At 38.0% G+C, this 12933-nt stretch overlaps 1 protein-coding gene across 1 annotated transcript; it reads right to left on the bottom strand.

Annotated features, from left to right (window-relative positions):
- Nucleotides 1-1525: 1525 nt before the first annotated feature.
- Nucleotides 1526-9707, bottom strand: LOC106095609 (uncharacterized). Its single transcript, XM_013262851.2, has 4 exons — nucleotides 9455-9707; nucleotides 8812-9218; nucleotides 1788-2238; nucleotides 1526-1724 (listed from the first exon to the last, which is right to left on the bottom strand). Exons 1-4 carry the CDS (start codon nucleotides 9564-9566, stop codon nucleotides 1561-1563), a joined length of 1134 nt encoding a protein of 377 aa, XP_013118305.2. The 5' UTR covers nucleotides 9567-9707; the 3' UTR covers nucleotides 1526-1560.
- Nucleotides 9708-12933: the final 3226 nt, after the last annotated feature.

Here is a 12933-nt window from a genome sequence, read left to right as displayed (position 1 = left end):
GGCCGTAGTCGACGCATTGTTGCTGCTCCAGATTCTGTTGTTTGTTGTAAGGCCCTGCGTAAGTGTGGCTGTGTCAAATGTTATCCTGCCTTGTGTGTTGTTCGTGGGTTGTCTCTCCTGCGTCCTTATGGACTTGAGTGTCCCGTGAGGGTCACTGTGTTAATTGTTGTTATGTCTAATGTTTTTGTGTTCTGTCCTATGGATTGCTCGCTTTTGGTTCATTTTTTACTGATTGGAATTGGTATTTTGATGTCTAGTAGGCTTAGTGTAGGTTAGGGTTACTCATAGTTAGGCTTAGTTTAGGTTAGGATTATTGATAGGTCTTAGGTTAAGTGATTGAATTATTTTTTTGTCTTGTTTTTATCAGGTGGCCAGTCCGGAACTGTTTGGGGTTCAACTGGTAGTAGTTTCGGCTACGAGGTCTGACTGGAGTCCTTAAACTTGTACTACGGCAGTCGGGGGCCCCTGGGATTTCGATCCCAGTCCGACTGTGGTGAATCCACAGTGGGGAGTAACATGATGGCTGTGGTTTGGACCCAAATCGCGGGTAGAGCGCAAGCTCGATGTGGAGTTGCATTGCAACCAGGTGCCGTGACCCATAGATCGGAGGGAGATTTAGATAGTACTCAGCCCCTAAAAGCCCTGCAGGATTGAGCCAACACGGCAGGTGCCTTCATAAAACACCGCTGGGACTATCCGATTTCACTGAAATTTTAAACAATGAATTTAAATAGGCTCTCCGCAAACTGAAACGATTATTATTCATATCGGACCGTATTGGGATATAGTTGCGATAAAGACCTATCAGCCCATTTTAAGAAAAGAAACAAAATTTTGCCCATGAACATTCCACTAAGGAGTAGGGGCATATCAATGAGTGCAGTCCGATTTAATTTTAAGCTCAATGATAAGGGGCTTTCTTTTGTTGGCCGAGTCCGAACAGCGTGCCGCTGTGCGACACCGCTATGGAAAGAAGTTTTACATGGCATAGTACCTCACAAATGTTAGCAGCATTAGGAGGGGAAAACCACCGCTGAAAATTTTTATCTGATGGCCTCGCCAGGATTCAATCCTAGGCGTTCAGCGTCATAGGCGGACATGGTAACCTCTGCGCTACGGTGGCCTCAGCCCATTTATTCTTCTAAAAATTACACAAATGAACCAAGTGATAGGGGCCGCAGAATGATAATAGGGAGATCGGTTTAAATCGGAGCAATAGGTCAATTTGGACAATACTTACCTTGAATTTTGAAAGTCGTAACTAAGCATGCAGTTAGCATTATTTCAAGAAGTCAATTCGAAGGACCATTTTATCCGCATATCCAAATCTGAATCGACATGGACATTTGCTTTGTTCCTTGGACGGCTATCGTGATTTCGACAGACGGACTAGATCGACTTAGAATATCAATATGATCAAGAATATATATACTTAATGGGGCTGTAGGTCAATATATCGAGGTGTTACAATGATTAGTATGCCCACCCGATACCTATGGTGATGGGTATAAAAAAATAATAATGGTTATTTAAATTATTATTCATTATTATTAAACTATTTCAAATTATCTTAACAAGTTTTTTATAGCAATATTTTAAGGATCTTCTCAAATGGGTCTGTCTCCTTATGGGCAACAACCACACTGAGTCCAAGACAGGTTGGCCCACAGTTGTGTCCATTTCCAAATTAAAACGCTTTGTAATCGTTTCGTCATTAAAAGAACCTGCAAAAATAAAATAGAAAGACATTTAACAAAAGTTTAAACATTCATCACAATTATAGCAACCATAATTATCGTAGCATAACACTTCAGCATTCTCCTCATCTTGGCTATACCGGCATGGTGTTGTGCCAATAATCAGGGGCAGTGTGGCTGTTAGCAACACCTTTTTGTTGCTATCGATAACATGGGATTCTAGCATATATTCAAATTTCATTATCTCATCTACACCGTAATCCCTTGAGATATGACAGTCCAACGGTAAGCTCAAGTGGGCCATTGTCTCACCGGGTAAATGCTTTCTCTGGTTTATGGTTTGTTTGATGTTTCTGTGACTGTTTCGGGGAGATTTGCTATAACAGGTTATAAAACAATTTAATTGTACTATGATTTTATGATTCGACTGTAATATGTGCCATTTTAGATGATAAGGCACCTTTTGGCCGGGTGTGAAGCCAATACAGGGTGTACACAACGAAATTTGGCCGTAGTCATTTTGACTTGATACACTGCATGGCTGTGGAATGGAAAGAATAAAGTCAAAAAATAGTTAAGCTTTATTAAAGCATTCATGCAATGAATTGAATATAATTTGTTTAAAGAATATTGAACAAAATAAGTTCGGCTGAGCTGAATTTTGGTCACCGCTAAACCGATCTGAACCATAAACGACACGATCTGAACCATAAATGGAGAGATCTTTCTATATGGCAACTATAACCAAATCTGGACCAAATTAAACAAGGATATAATAATCAATCGTTCTATATTACAGCTATATCTGTACTGTCTGATCTGACCCATATTTGGAACGGATATCGGGATGCTTAAAAAAACTCACTGTTTCAAACTTCAGCGAAATAGGCTAATAAATAAAGATTTTATGGGCTTAAGACCCTTTATCGGGAGATCGGTCTATCGGGCAGCTATATCTTAATACAGTCCGATCTGAACCATATTTAGGTCCGATGTTGGGTGGCATAAAACCATTCATTGTTTCAAATTTCAATGAAATCGATTAAAAAATAAAGCTTTTATGGGCCTAAGACCCTTTATAGGCAGATCGGTCTATATGGCAGCTATATCTAAATGTTGTCAGATCTAAACCACATTTGGGTCGAATGTTGAGAGGCGTACAACAACTCACTGTTTCAAATTTCAGCGAAATCGGGTAATAAATAAAGATTTGATGGGCTTCAGACCCCTTATCGGCAGATTGGCCAAATAGGCAGCTATATCTAAATATAGTCCGATCAGATCCATATTCGGGTCAGATGTCGGGAGTCGTAAAACAATTCATTGTTTCAAATTTCAGCGAAATTGGGTAATAAATGAAGCTTTTATGGGCTTCAGACCCTTAACGTCAGATCGGTCTATATAGCAGCTATATCTAAATATAGTCCGATCTGAGCCATATGTGGGTGCTATGTTAAGAAAATTTCAGGGAAATCTGGTAATAAATAAAGCTTTTATGGGTTTCAGACCCTTTATCGGGAGATCGGTCTATTTGGCAGCTATATTTAAATATAGTCCGATCTGAACCCTTTTTGGGTCAGATGTCGGGAATCCTTAAACTACTCAGCGAAATCGGATGTAAACTAAAGAATTTTTGGGCATTAGGCCCTTTATCGGAAAATCGTTCTATATAGCAGCTATATCCAAATATGATTGGGCCGTTCAAAAACCAGTATGCATCCAAAAAATGTTTTTTGTGCCAAATTTTGGCTCAATATCTCAATTTTTGAAGGCTGTAGGGTGATTACAACAGACGGACGGACAGACGCACGGACAATTTTAAATCGTCTTAGATTTTTACGATGATCCGAAATATATATACTTTGTATGGTAGGAAATTGATATTTCGGTATTGCAAACGGAATGACTAAATGAATATACCCCCTATCCTATGGTGGTGGATATAAAAATACTTTCGTATATTGATTGCATTAAAGTACTGGGAAAGGTCCTTAAAATGCCAGCTAGAGCCGTTTACCTTATTTTAGAGCAGTATTGTCCTGAATGGCCCGTATAATCATAAATGTGGATTTGGCTATGTTTGGCGGCACAACCACCGACGTTGGATGGACCTTTAATGTGGGTTTCGCAAAAATTCATTTTGAAATATTGGCATGGAATATTGACCAAAAACAAGTAAGGACTGGCTAATATCCAGCATAGCATACATGTTGATACCCTACTCCATTTTGAATATACATGGCATATTCTGGCTTAAATTTTAACATAATAATCTCGACCAAGATCCGCACACATATATTTTGGGAGTCATAGAGGAAGATCGATTGATTAAAGCCCTCGCAAAGGCCCTCAAAGAGAATATTGGTAGATAAATGTATATGGGTATTATATCTTAATCGGAGTCAATTTCTACGAAACTCATCAGTAATGTGAAGAGTAAAATTTTGGAGCCTAGCTTTACTCCTTCGAAAGGTAGCGAGCTTTCGACAGACAGACAAACGGACGGACATGGCTAGATCGACTTAGAATGTCATAAAGATCAAGATAATATATACTGTATGGGGTTTTAGACGCATATTTCGAGGTGTTATATACCGAGTGGCGAGATTAGTATACCCACATCGAATGGTGGTGGGTATACAAATATCTGTGCCAAAATTAAAAATAATCGGATAAAAATTGAGATCTGTCTTCGTATATAAATTAATGGGGACAGACATATAGACAGGCGTATACTTTTCAATGAGCCTATCTCTCTTCCTTTTAAGTTTTACTAACAAATGCAAAGTTTTAATACCTTATACCACAATAGTGGAGTAGGGTATAAAAATATATTAAAATTTTTGTTGATATTTTTCATTGTTAAACATTAACAAATGAGCAATTTTAAGTGGCCTACATACATCCAAATTCTATGAAGAAATATTTGCTTCGTTGCAACTTAATCATAATGATTTGATATATTTTCATCCCATAGTGAGGCGGTTAAAACACAAGTTGTTTAATGGCCCATGTGCGGGAATTGTCGATTGAAGCATAGCGGAAGTGTTTCAGAAATAAAAGTTCAAAAATTAATAATTAGGAATCTACATCTACATCTACCCTATAAGTACAATGTGGGAGCTATATCCAATTCTGAATCAATTTTGATGAACCTCGGCGAGCAAATATGTTCAAACTGTAAAAACTACGGTTGACAAATGACAACATTATGGCAAATTACCCAAAATCTGACGAACGTATATATGGGAGCTATATCTACATCTGAACCGATTCCGTGCAAACTTCTCAGATAATGTGGTAGTCGTCGAGGAAAGCGTTGTGCAAAATTTTGGCAAGATTGTTCAAACAATGCGCTTGCAGTGGCACTTGGGGTGAAAATCTGGCGATATACATATATGACAGCTATATCTAAATCTAAGCCGATTTCTATGAAATTCACCAGTAATAGTGAGAGTCATAAGAAAATCTTTCCAGCAAAATTTCGACAGAACCGGATAACAAATGATTACTTTTTTTGGAATATTTCTCAAAATCGGACAAACATATATATGAGAGCTATATCTAAATCTGAATTGATTTCGAGCAAACTCCTCAGATACTGTGGCAGTCGTCGAGGAAAGCGTTTTGCAAAATTTTGGCAAGATGGATCAATAAATGCGCTTGCTGTGACTCTAGAAGTTAAAATCGGGCGATATATACAGGGTGGCTGATGAAAGCCGCTACCAAAAAAAAATGTAATAACTTTTTTTCTATTTAATAATAATAATTTAATAATTAATTTAATTAATTAATTAATTAATTTAATTAATAATAATTTAATAATTAATTTAATAATTTAATTTAACATGAATAAAAGAAAAATGTATTCCATACACCGAAAAAAAAATGTAGCAATATTCATCATTGTAGCAATATTCATCAGCCACCCTGTATTTATGGCAGCTATATCTAAATCTGAACCGATTTCCATGAAATTCACCAGTAATATTGGGAGTCAAGAGAAACTTCCTCCTGCCGAATTTCGAGGAAATCGGTTCACAAAAGATCATTTTATTGCAATATTACTGCAAATCGGACGAACATATATATGGGAGCAATATGTTAATCTGAACCGAAAAAGCGCGCTAAGTTCGGCCGGGATGAATCTTGGGAACCCACCACCATGGATTTTGTTAAAATATGTGAGCTTTGTATAGTTATAGACCGAATTGGACCGTATTTGACGCAGTTGTTGAGAGTCATAGCAGAACACTATGTGCAAAATTTCAGCCAAATCGGATAAAAATCGCGGTTGGTAAGGGCTCAAGAAGTCAAATTGGGAGATCGATTTATATGGGAGCTATATCATGTCCTTGACCGATTTGAACCGTTCTTTACATAGTTGTTGGAAGTCATAACAAAACACCATGCATAAAATTTTAGCCAAATCGGATGAACTTTGAGGCTTCCATGGGCTCAAGAAGTCAAATCGGGAGATCGGTTTACATGGGAGCTATAACAGGTTATAGACCGATTTGGACCGTACTTGGCACAGTTGTTGGAAGTCTCAACAGAACACTATGTGCACAATTACAGCCAAATCGGACAAAAATTGTGGCTTCCATGGGCTCAAGAAGTCAAATCGGGATATTGGTTTATATGGGAGCTATATCACGTTATAGACCGATTTGGACCGTACTTGGCATAGTTATTGGAAGTCACAACAGAACATTATGTGCATAATTTAAGCCAAATTGGACAAAATTTGTGGCTTCCATGTCCCAAGAAGTCAAATCGGGAGATCGGTTTTTATGGGAACCGATCGGATCCAAATCTGAACCGATATGACCCATTTGCAATCCCCAATGCCCTACATCAATACAAAGTAATGTATTTGTGCAAAATTCAAGTGGCTAGCTTTACGCGTTCGACCTCTATCGTGATTTCGACAGACGGACGGACGGACATGACAAGTTCGAATCAGAATGTCGAAAGGATCAAGAATATATATATTTTATGGGGTCCTAGATCAATACTTCGAGGTATTATAAACGGAATGACTAGATTAGTATCCTATCGTGGGGGGTATAAAAACCTGCCATTTGAGTACGGGTAGAGATATCTCTTTGACATTTTTTGTGGTAAGAACATAGGAGTTATCGATATTATTGCAAAATTCTAAATTCCTAGGTGGTCAGGGGTGCCCTTAAAATTGGTCACCATGGCATTTTGAAAACTTTTTCGGTCTGCCAAATCTTCATTAAACCCTACACCACAGTGGGGGGCATTACAACATTGTGCATTTGTTTGCAACGCTAAGAAAAAGAATAACTAGACCCATTGATAAGTATACCGATTGGCTTAGAATCACTTTCTGATTCGATTTACCTAAGTCTGTCTGTTTGTATGTTCATGTATTATTGTAATCAAGGTACAGGTCTCATTTGCTGCCCGATTGTCATGAAAATTTTCACATGTCACTTCTTTGGCCCAAGGACGAACGCTATTGATTTCGAGCAAAATCGGTTCAGAATAAGATATAATCCCCATATATATTTTTCATCCGACATGTCCTTTTAAGCCTGTAGAAGCCACAGTTTTGGTCCGATCTTCACAAAATTTAGCACGAGGTGTTTTACTTGACGTCTTCACATGTGTGCAAAATTTTGTCAAAACGGTCTAGATTTATGAATAACTCCCATATATATCTCTATGCCAATATGGCCTTTAGACCCGTAGAAACCACAATTTGGTCTGATCTTTACAAAATTTTACGTGAGACGTTTTATTTTACATCCCAATACAAGCACAAAATTTCATCAAAATTGGTCAGAATTTAGATAAGAACCCATATATATTTCATCCGAAAAGGACTTTTGAGGCTGTAGAAAGCCACAATTTTCGAATAATTGTAAGAAAATCTTACAAGGGTATTATATAGTCGGCTTCGACCGACTTTTGCCTATCGCTATTGATTTTGATAAAAATCAGTTCAGATTTAGAAATAGCTCCCATATATATGTATCGCCCGACTACCAATTGAATGGCCGTAGTTACTACAATTTTCAACCGATCTGCATAAAATTTGGCATGGATTGTTTTGTTACTGATCTTAACATATCTGCATGATTTCATCCAAATCCACTTTGAGACTTTGTTCGCACCAACTACAAACTATCTTATATCTTTGTCGAGTTCTATGCGCAGTAGCTATTTTTAAGCAAACAAAGAATATTGAATGAGAACTGTTGTGCTATTAGAGCTATATCAAGTTATAGTCCGATTCGGACCATAAATGAATGCTGAGCATTGTAGAAGTCATTGTGCAATATTTCAGATCATTCGGATAAGAATTGCGCCTTTTAGGGGCTCAAAAAGCAAAATCGGGAGATAGATTTATAGGGGAGCTGTATCTAGCTATTGATCGTTTCAGACCATATTAAACATGTATGTTGATGGTCATGAGAGAAGCCGTTGTACAAAACTTCTTCCAAATCGGATGAGAATTGCGCCCTCTAGAGGCTCAAGAAGTCAAGATCCCAGATCGGTTTATATGGCAGCTATCTCATATTATGTACCGATTTAAACCATACTTTCCGCAGTTGTTGGAAGTGATACCAAAACACCACGTGCAAAATTTCAATCAAATCGGACAAGAATTGCGCCCTCTAGAGGCTCAAGAAGTCAAGACCCAAGATCGGTTTATATGGCAGCTATATCAAAACATGGACCGATTTGGCCCATTTACAATCCCAACCGACCTACACTAATAAAAAGTATTTCTGAAAAATTTCAAGCAGCTAGCTTAACTCCTTCGAAAGGAGGCAGACAGACGGGCGGACATGCCTAGATCGACTTAGAATGACATGACGATCAGGAATATATATACTTTATGGGGTCTCAGACGCATATTTCGAGGAGTTACAAACAGAATGACGAAATTAGTATACCTCCATCCTATGGTGCATGGTATAAAAATTTTTCAGATTTCAATGTGTAAGCCAAGAGTTACTTATTGTAGCCCAGTGCTTTCTGTTTCAACGCGTGTCAAAATCCCTTGTTATTAAACGTATTTTTGATAAACAAAGACGATGTTTTCATGATCGACGCTGAACTCTCTACCAGTACTAACCTCTTGTGCAGTGATATTTTGGGACAAATCCAGTTTGTTCTTAACCACAATTCTTTGATGGAATGCTTTGTTGACTTTCTTGGGATGCTGGACAATCACCTGCAGCTCATATTCACAGTCACCCAGCGGACATCGACTTGTGGCTGGCGTTTGAGCTGGTATTAGGAAGCGAAACTTGTATTTGTAGCTGCGATGGGGCTGCAGTAGATGTTGGCCGGTCAATTGCTGTTGTTCGCAAACATGTTTCTGTTGGTCACTGAATGGTGTTTTCTGCCACAGCTCCTGGCTGCTAAAGTCATTGAGCATAACCTGGCCCCCGTTGGCTTCGCAAGTGGCAGCAACAACAGCCGATTTGTCCAAATCCAGCCAGGCCACCTTGGTACGACCATAGAATTGCAGCAAAATGCCTACAACAAAGACATGCGATACATAGTAGATGTGAGACTGAGTGGCAGCAATATGCCCAAAAAAAGAACTTGTTTGCAATATTTTCGATTAGGTAGTTATAACGTTTTTATCTAATCTGGCGTACTCTCCTCAGCGAGAACATTGCAACATCAAATTTGCATTAGTCTCGAGAAGTGATAATTAAATGGGGGTGTTGTCTGTCCCAGTAAAAAAACACGCACACACACACACGCACCTTCAACTTGTCGTTGCTTGAAAGGGCTGAGGGTGATAGTGCCCTCAATGTATTCGCCGCTGTAGTAGATGTTGGAATCTCGCGCCAATTCAAATTTACATGCAATTGACATTTTGTATGGCAAAAATTATGATTTTTTTTTGAACGACAATTTGGCTCATTACAAACCAATTTCCATATTTTGTGGTAATTTACTTCACGCAAATACCCGTTTGTATAACGCTTAGCTAATTTCAGGAGCTATGCACACTTGTTTACGTTCAGACGCTTCAAATCTTACTGTCACTGAAAACAAATCCGAGTCCATTTTCTATCTCTCCGTTTGACTTTCTTTTGTTTGTGTCACGTTTTATTGCTCGCAGGCTGCAGAGACCCCTCATCGCCCATTAAGACTGCAACAGAAAAGCGCTGTTTATTCGCCAAATCGAGAGGATTGATTAAATGGTTTGTTTTGTTTTACTGCCATTAGTGGTTGGCAGGCATAAAAATCTGTTTTGAGTTGCTGGCTGTGAAAAGCAAGAGTCTGTTGAGCACAGTGGGAGAAAATTCATCAGTGGTTGTATGTTATTGCACAGAGACAAACGAAACTCCTTGTTTGGGAGAACGTCTTAACTACTTAAGCAGTTTGTGGCTGGTTTTTTTTTTTGAGTTTGCTATGAGGACGTTAAACTTTAATAAGAGCTTGTATTATGAATACTAATGCGTCATTATTTTTTTTGACAGTAATATACTATATTCTAAAAATAAAAAAAAATATTGTATATGGTCAGGTTTATAAATTTGTCGTAGCTTTGGTTCGCACAATGCTTTGAAATAAAAATGCTAGTCCCAATAATAGTTGACCTTTCGACTAGAGTAGTTTAAGCCTTTCAGGCGACGCGACTGCTAGTTGAACATATAGCCATTTTAAGAAAAATCACCACTTCTTGGACCACGTTTTCATAGCATCCATTGAAAGAAACAAATCGTTTCTGATTTGGCTTAAATGTTGCTGATAAAGGACAAAAGAAAATAATTGCTATGCCATTAGAGCTATATCAGGTTTTGGTCCGATTTGGACCATAATTGAATTGAATGTTGGAGACCATAATAGAAGTGATTGTGTAAAATTTCAGCCTGTTCGAATAAGAATTGCGCCCTTTAGTGGCTCAAGAAGTAAACCAGTAAGGAAAGGTAAAAGTCGGGCGGTGTCGACTGTACCCTATACCTAACCTATATATACAATGTGGGACCTATATCCAATTCTGAATCAATTTTGATGGACCTCGGCGAGCAAATATGTTCAAACTGTAAAAACTATGGTTGACAAATATCAACATTATGGCAAATTACCCAAAATCTGACGAATGTATATATGGGAGCTATATCTAAATCTGAACCGATTCCGAGAAAATTTCTCAGATAATGTGGCAATTGTCGAGGAAAGCGTTGTGCAAAATTTTGGCAAGATTGTTCAAACAATGTGCTTGCAGTGGCTCTTGGGGTGAAAATCTGGCCATATACATATATGACAGCTATATCTAAATCTGGCTAAATCTATGAAATTCACCAGTAATATTGAGAGTCATAAGAAAATCCTTCCTGCAAAATTTCGACAGAATCGGTTAACAAATAAGCACTGTTTTGCAATATATCTCAAAATCGGACGCACATATATATGAGAGCAATATTTAAATCTGAACTGATTTCGAACAAACCCCTGCTCCAACTCCTATTGTCGCAGTCGTAGAGGAAGCCGTTTTGCAAAATTTTGGCAAGGTCGTCAATAAATGCGCTTCATGTGACTCTAGAAGTTAAAATCGGGCGATATATATATATATATATATATATATATATATATATATATATATATATATATATATATATATATATATAATATGAGAGATATATCTAAATCTGAACCGATTTCAATGAAATTCACCAGAAATATTTAGAGTCAAAAGAAAATCCCTCCTGCCAAATTTCGAGACAATCGGTTAACAAATGACCATTTTATTGCATTATTACTGAAAATCGGACAAACATATATATGGGAGCTAAAGGGTGATTTTTTTGAGGTTAGGATTTTCATGCATTAGTATTTGACAGATCACGTGGGATTTCAGACATGGTGTCAAAGGAAAAGATGCTCAGTATGCTTTGACATTTCATCATGAATAGACTTACTAACGAGCAACGCTTGCAAATCATTGAATTTTATTACCAAAATCAGTGTTCGGTTCGAAATGTGCGAATTTTTTCCAATTTCAATAGGCTTCGTCTCTAGGACGAAAAACATGCCTGTACCAAATTTAAAGACGATCGAATGAAAACTGCGACCTATACCTTGTACACAAATTAACATGGACAGACAGACAGACGGACATAGCTAAATCGAATTAGAAAGTGATTCTGAGTCGATCGGTATACTTATCAATGAACCTATCCCTCATCCTTTTGGGTGTTACAAACAAATTAACTAAGTTATAATACCCTGTACCACAGTAGTGGTGTAGGGTATAAAAAGGGAAATCAGTTTATATATGAGCTGTATCAGGCCATAGACCAATTTAGACTATATTTGACACGTGTGTTAGAGGTCATGGGACAAGCAGTTGTATTTCAGCCGAATCGGATAATAATTGCGCCCTATAGAGGCTCAAGAAGTCAAGAAACCAGATCGGCTTATATGGCAGTTATATCAGGTTATGGGCCGATTACAACCATATATGTCAATGTTTTTGAAAGTCATCACAAACAACGTCATGCAAAATTTCAGCTGAAGTGTGCCCTCTAGAGGCTCAAGAAGTCAAGTTCCCAAATCGGTATATATGGCAGCTGTATCAAGTTATAAACCGATTTGAATCATACTGAGCACAGTTGTTGGTAGTCATAATGAAACACATCATGCAAAATTTCAGCTTAAGCGGATAGGAATGCGCCCTCTGGAGGCTCAAGAAGTCAAGATCCCAGATCGGTTTATATGACAGCTATATCAGGCTGTGAACCGATTTCAACCATACTAAAAGCAGTTGTTGGAAATCATAACATAACATCTCATGCAAAATTTCTGCCAAATGGGCTAAGAATAGCGCCCTCCACGAATTCAAGAAGTCAGGGTCGATATGACCCATTTACAATCCTAACCGACCTACACTAATAAGAAGTATTTGTGCAAATTTCAGGCCGTTAGCTTTCGACAGACAGATGGACGGACGGATAGACGGACGGACATAGCAAGATCGACTTAAAATGGTGGAGGGTATAAAAATGGTTTTTGCACTCAAAATGTAAACAAGTAAAAGCGTGCTAAGTTAGGCCGGGCCGAATCATGGGAACCCACCATCAAGGATTCTGCCAAATTATGGGGGCTATATCTGGTTATAGACCGAACTGAAGCGTACTTGACACAGTTGTTAAGTGTCATATAAATTTCAACCATGTAAAATTTCAACCAAATCGGACAAAAACTGCGGTTTCCAGGGGCTAAAGAAGTTAAA

Source organism: Stomoxys calcitrans, chromosome 2 (assembly GCF_963082655.1).
Source record: "Stomoxys calcitrans chromosome 2, idStoCalc2.1, whole genome shotgun sequence".
In the NCBI taxonomy this organism is placed as follows: Eukaryota; Metazoa; Arthropoda; class Insecta; order Diptera; family Muscidae; genus Stomoxys; species Stomoxys calcitrans.
This window is presented reverse-complemented; position numbering and strand designations above follow the sequence as displayed.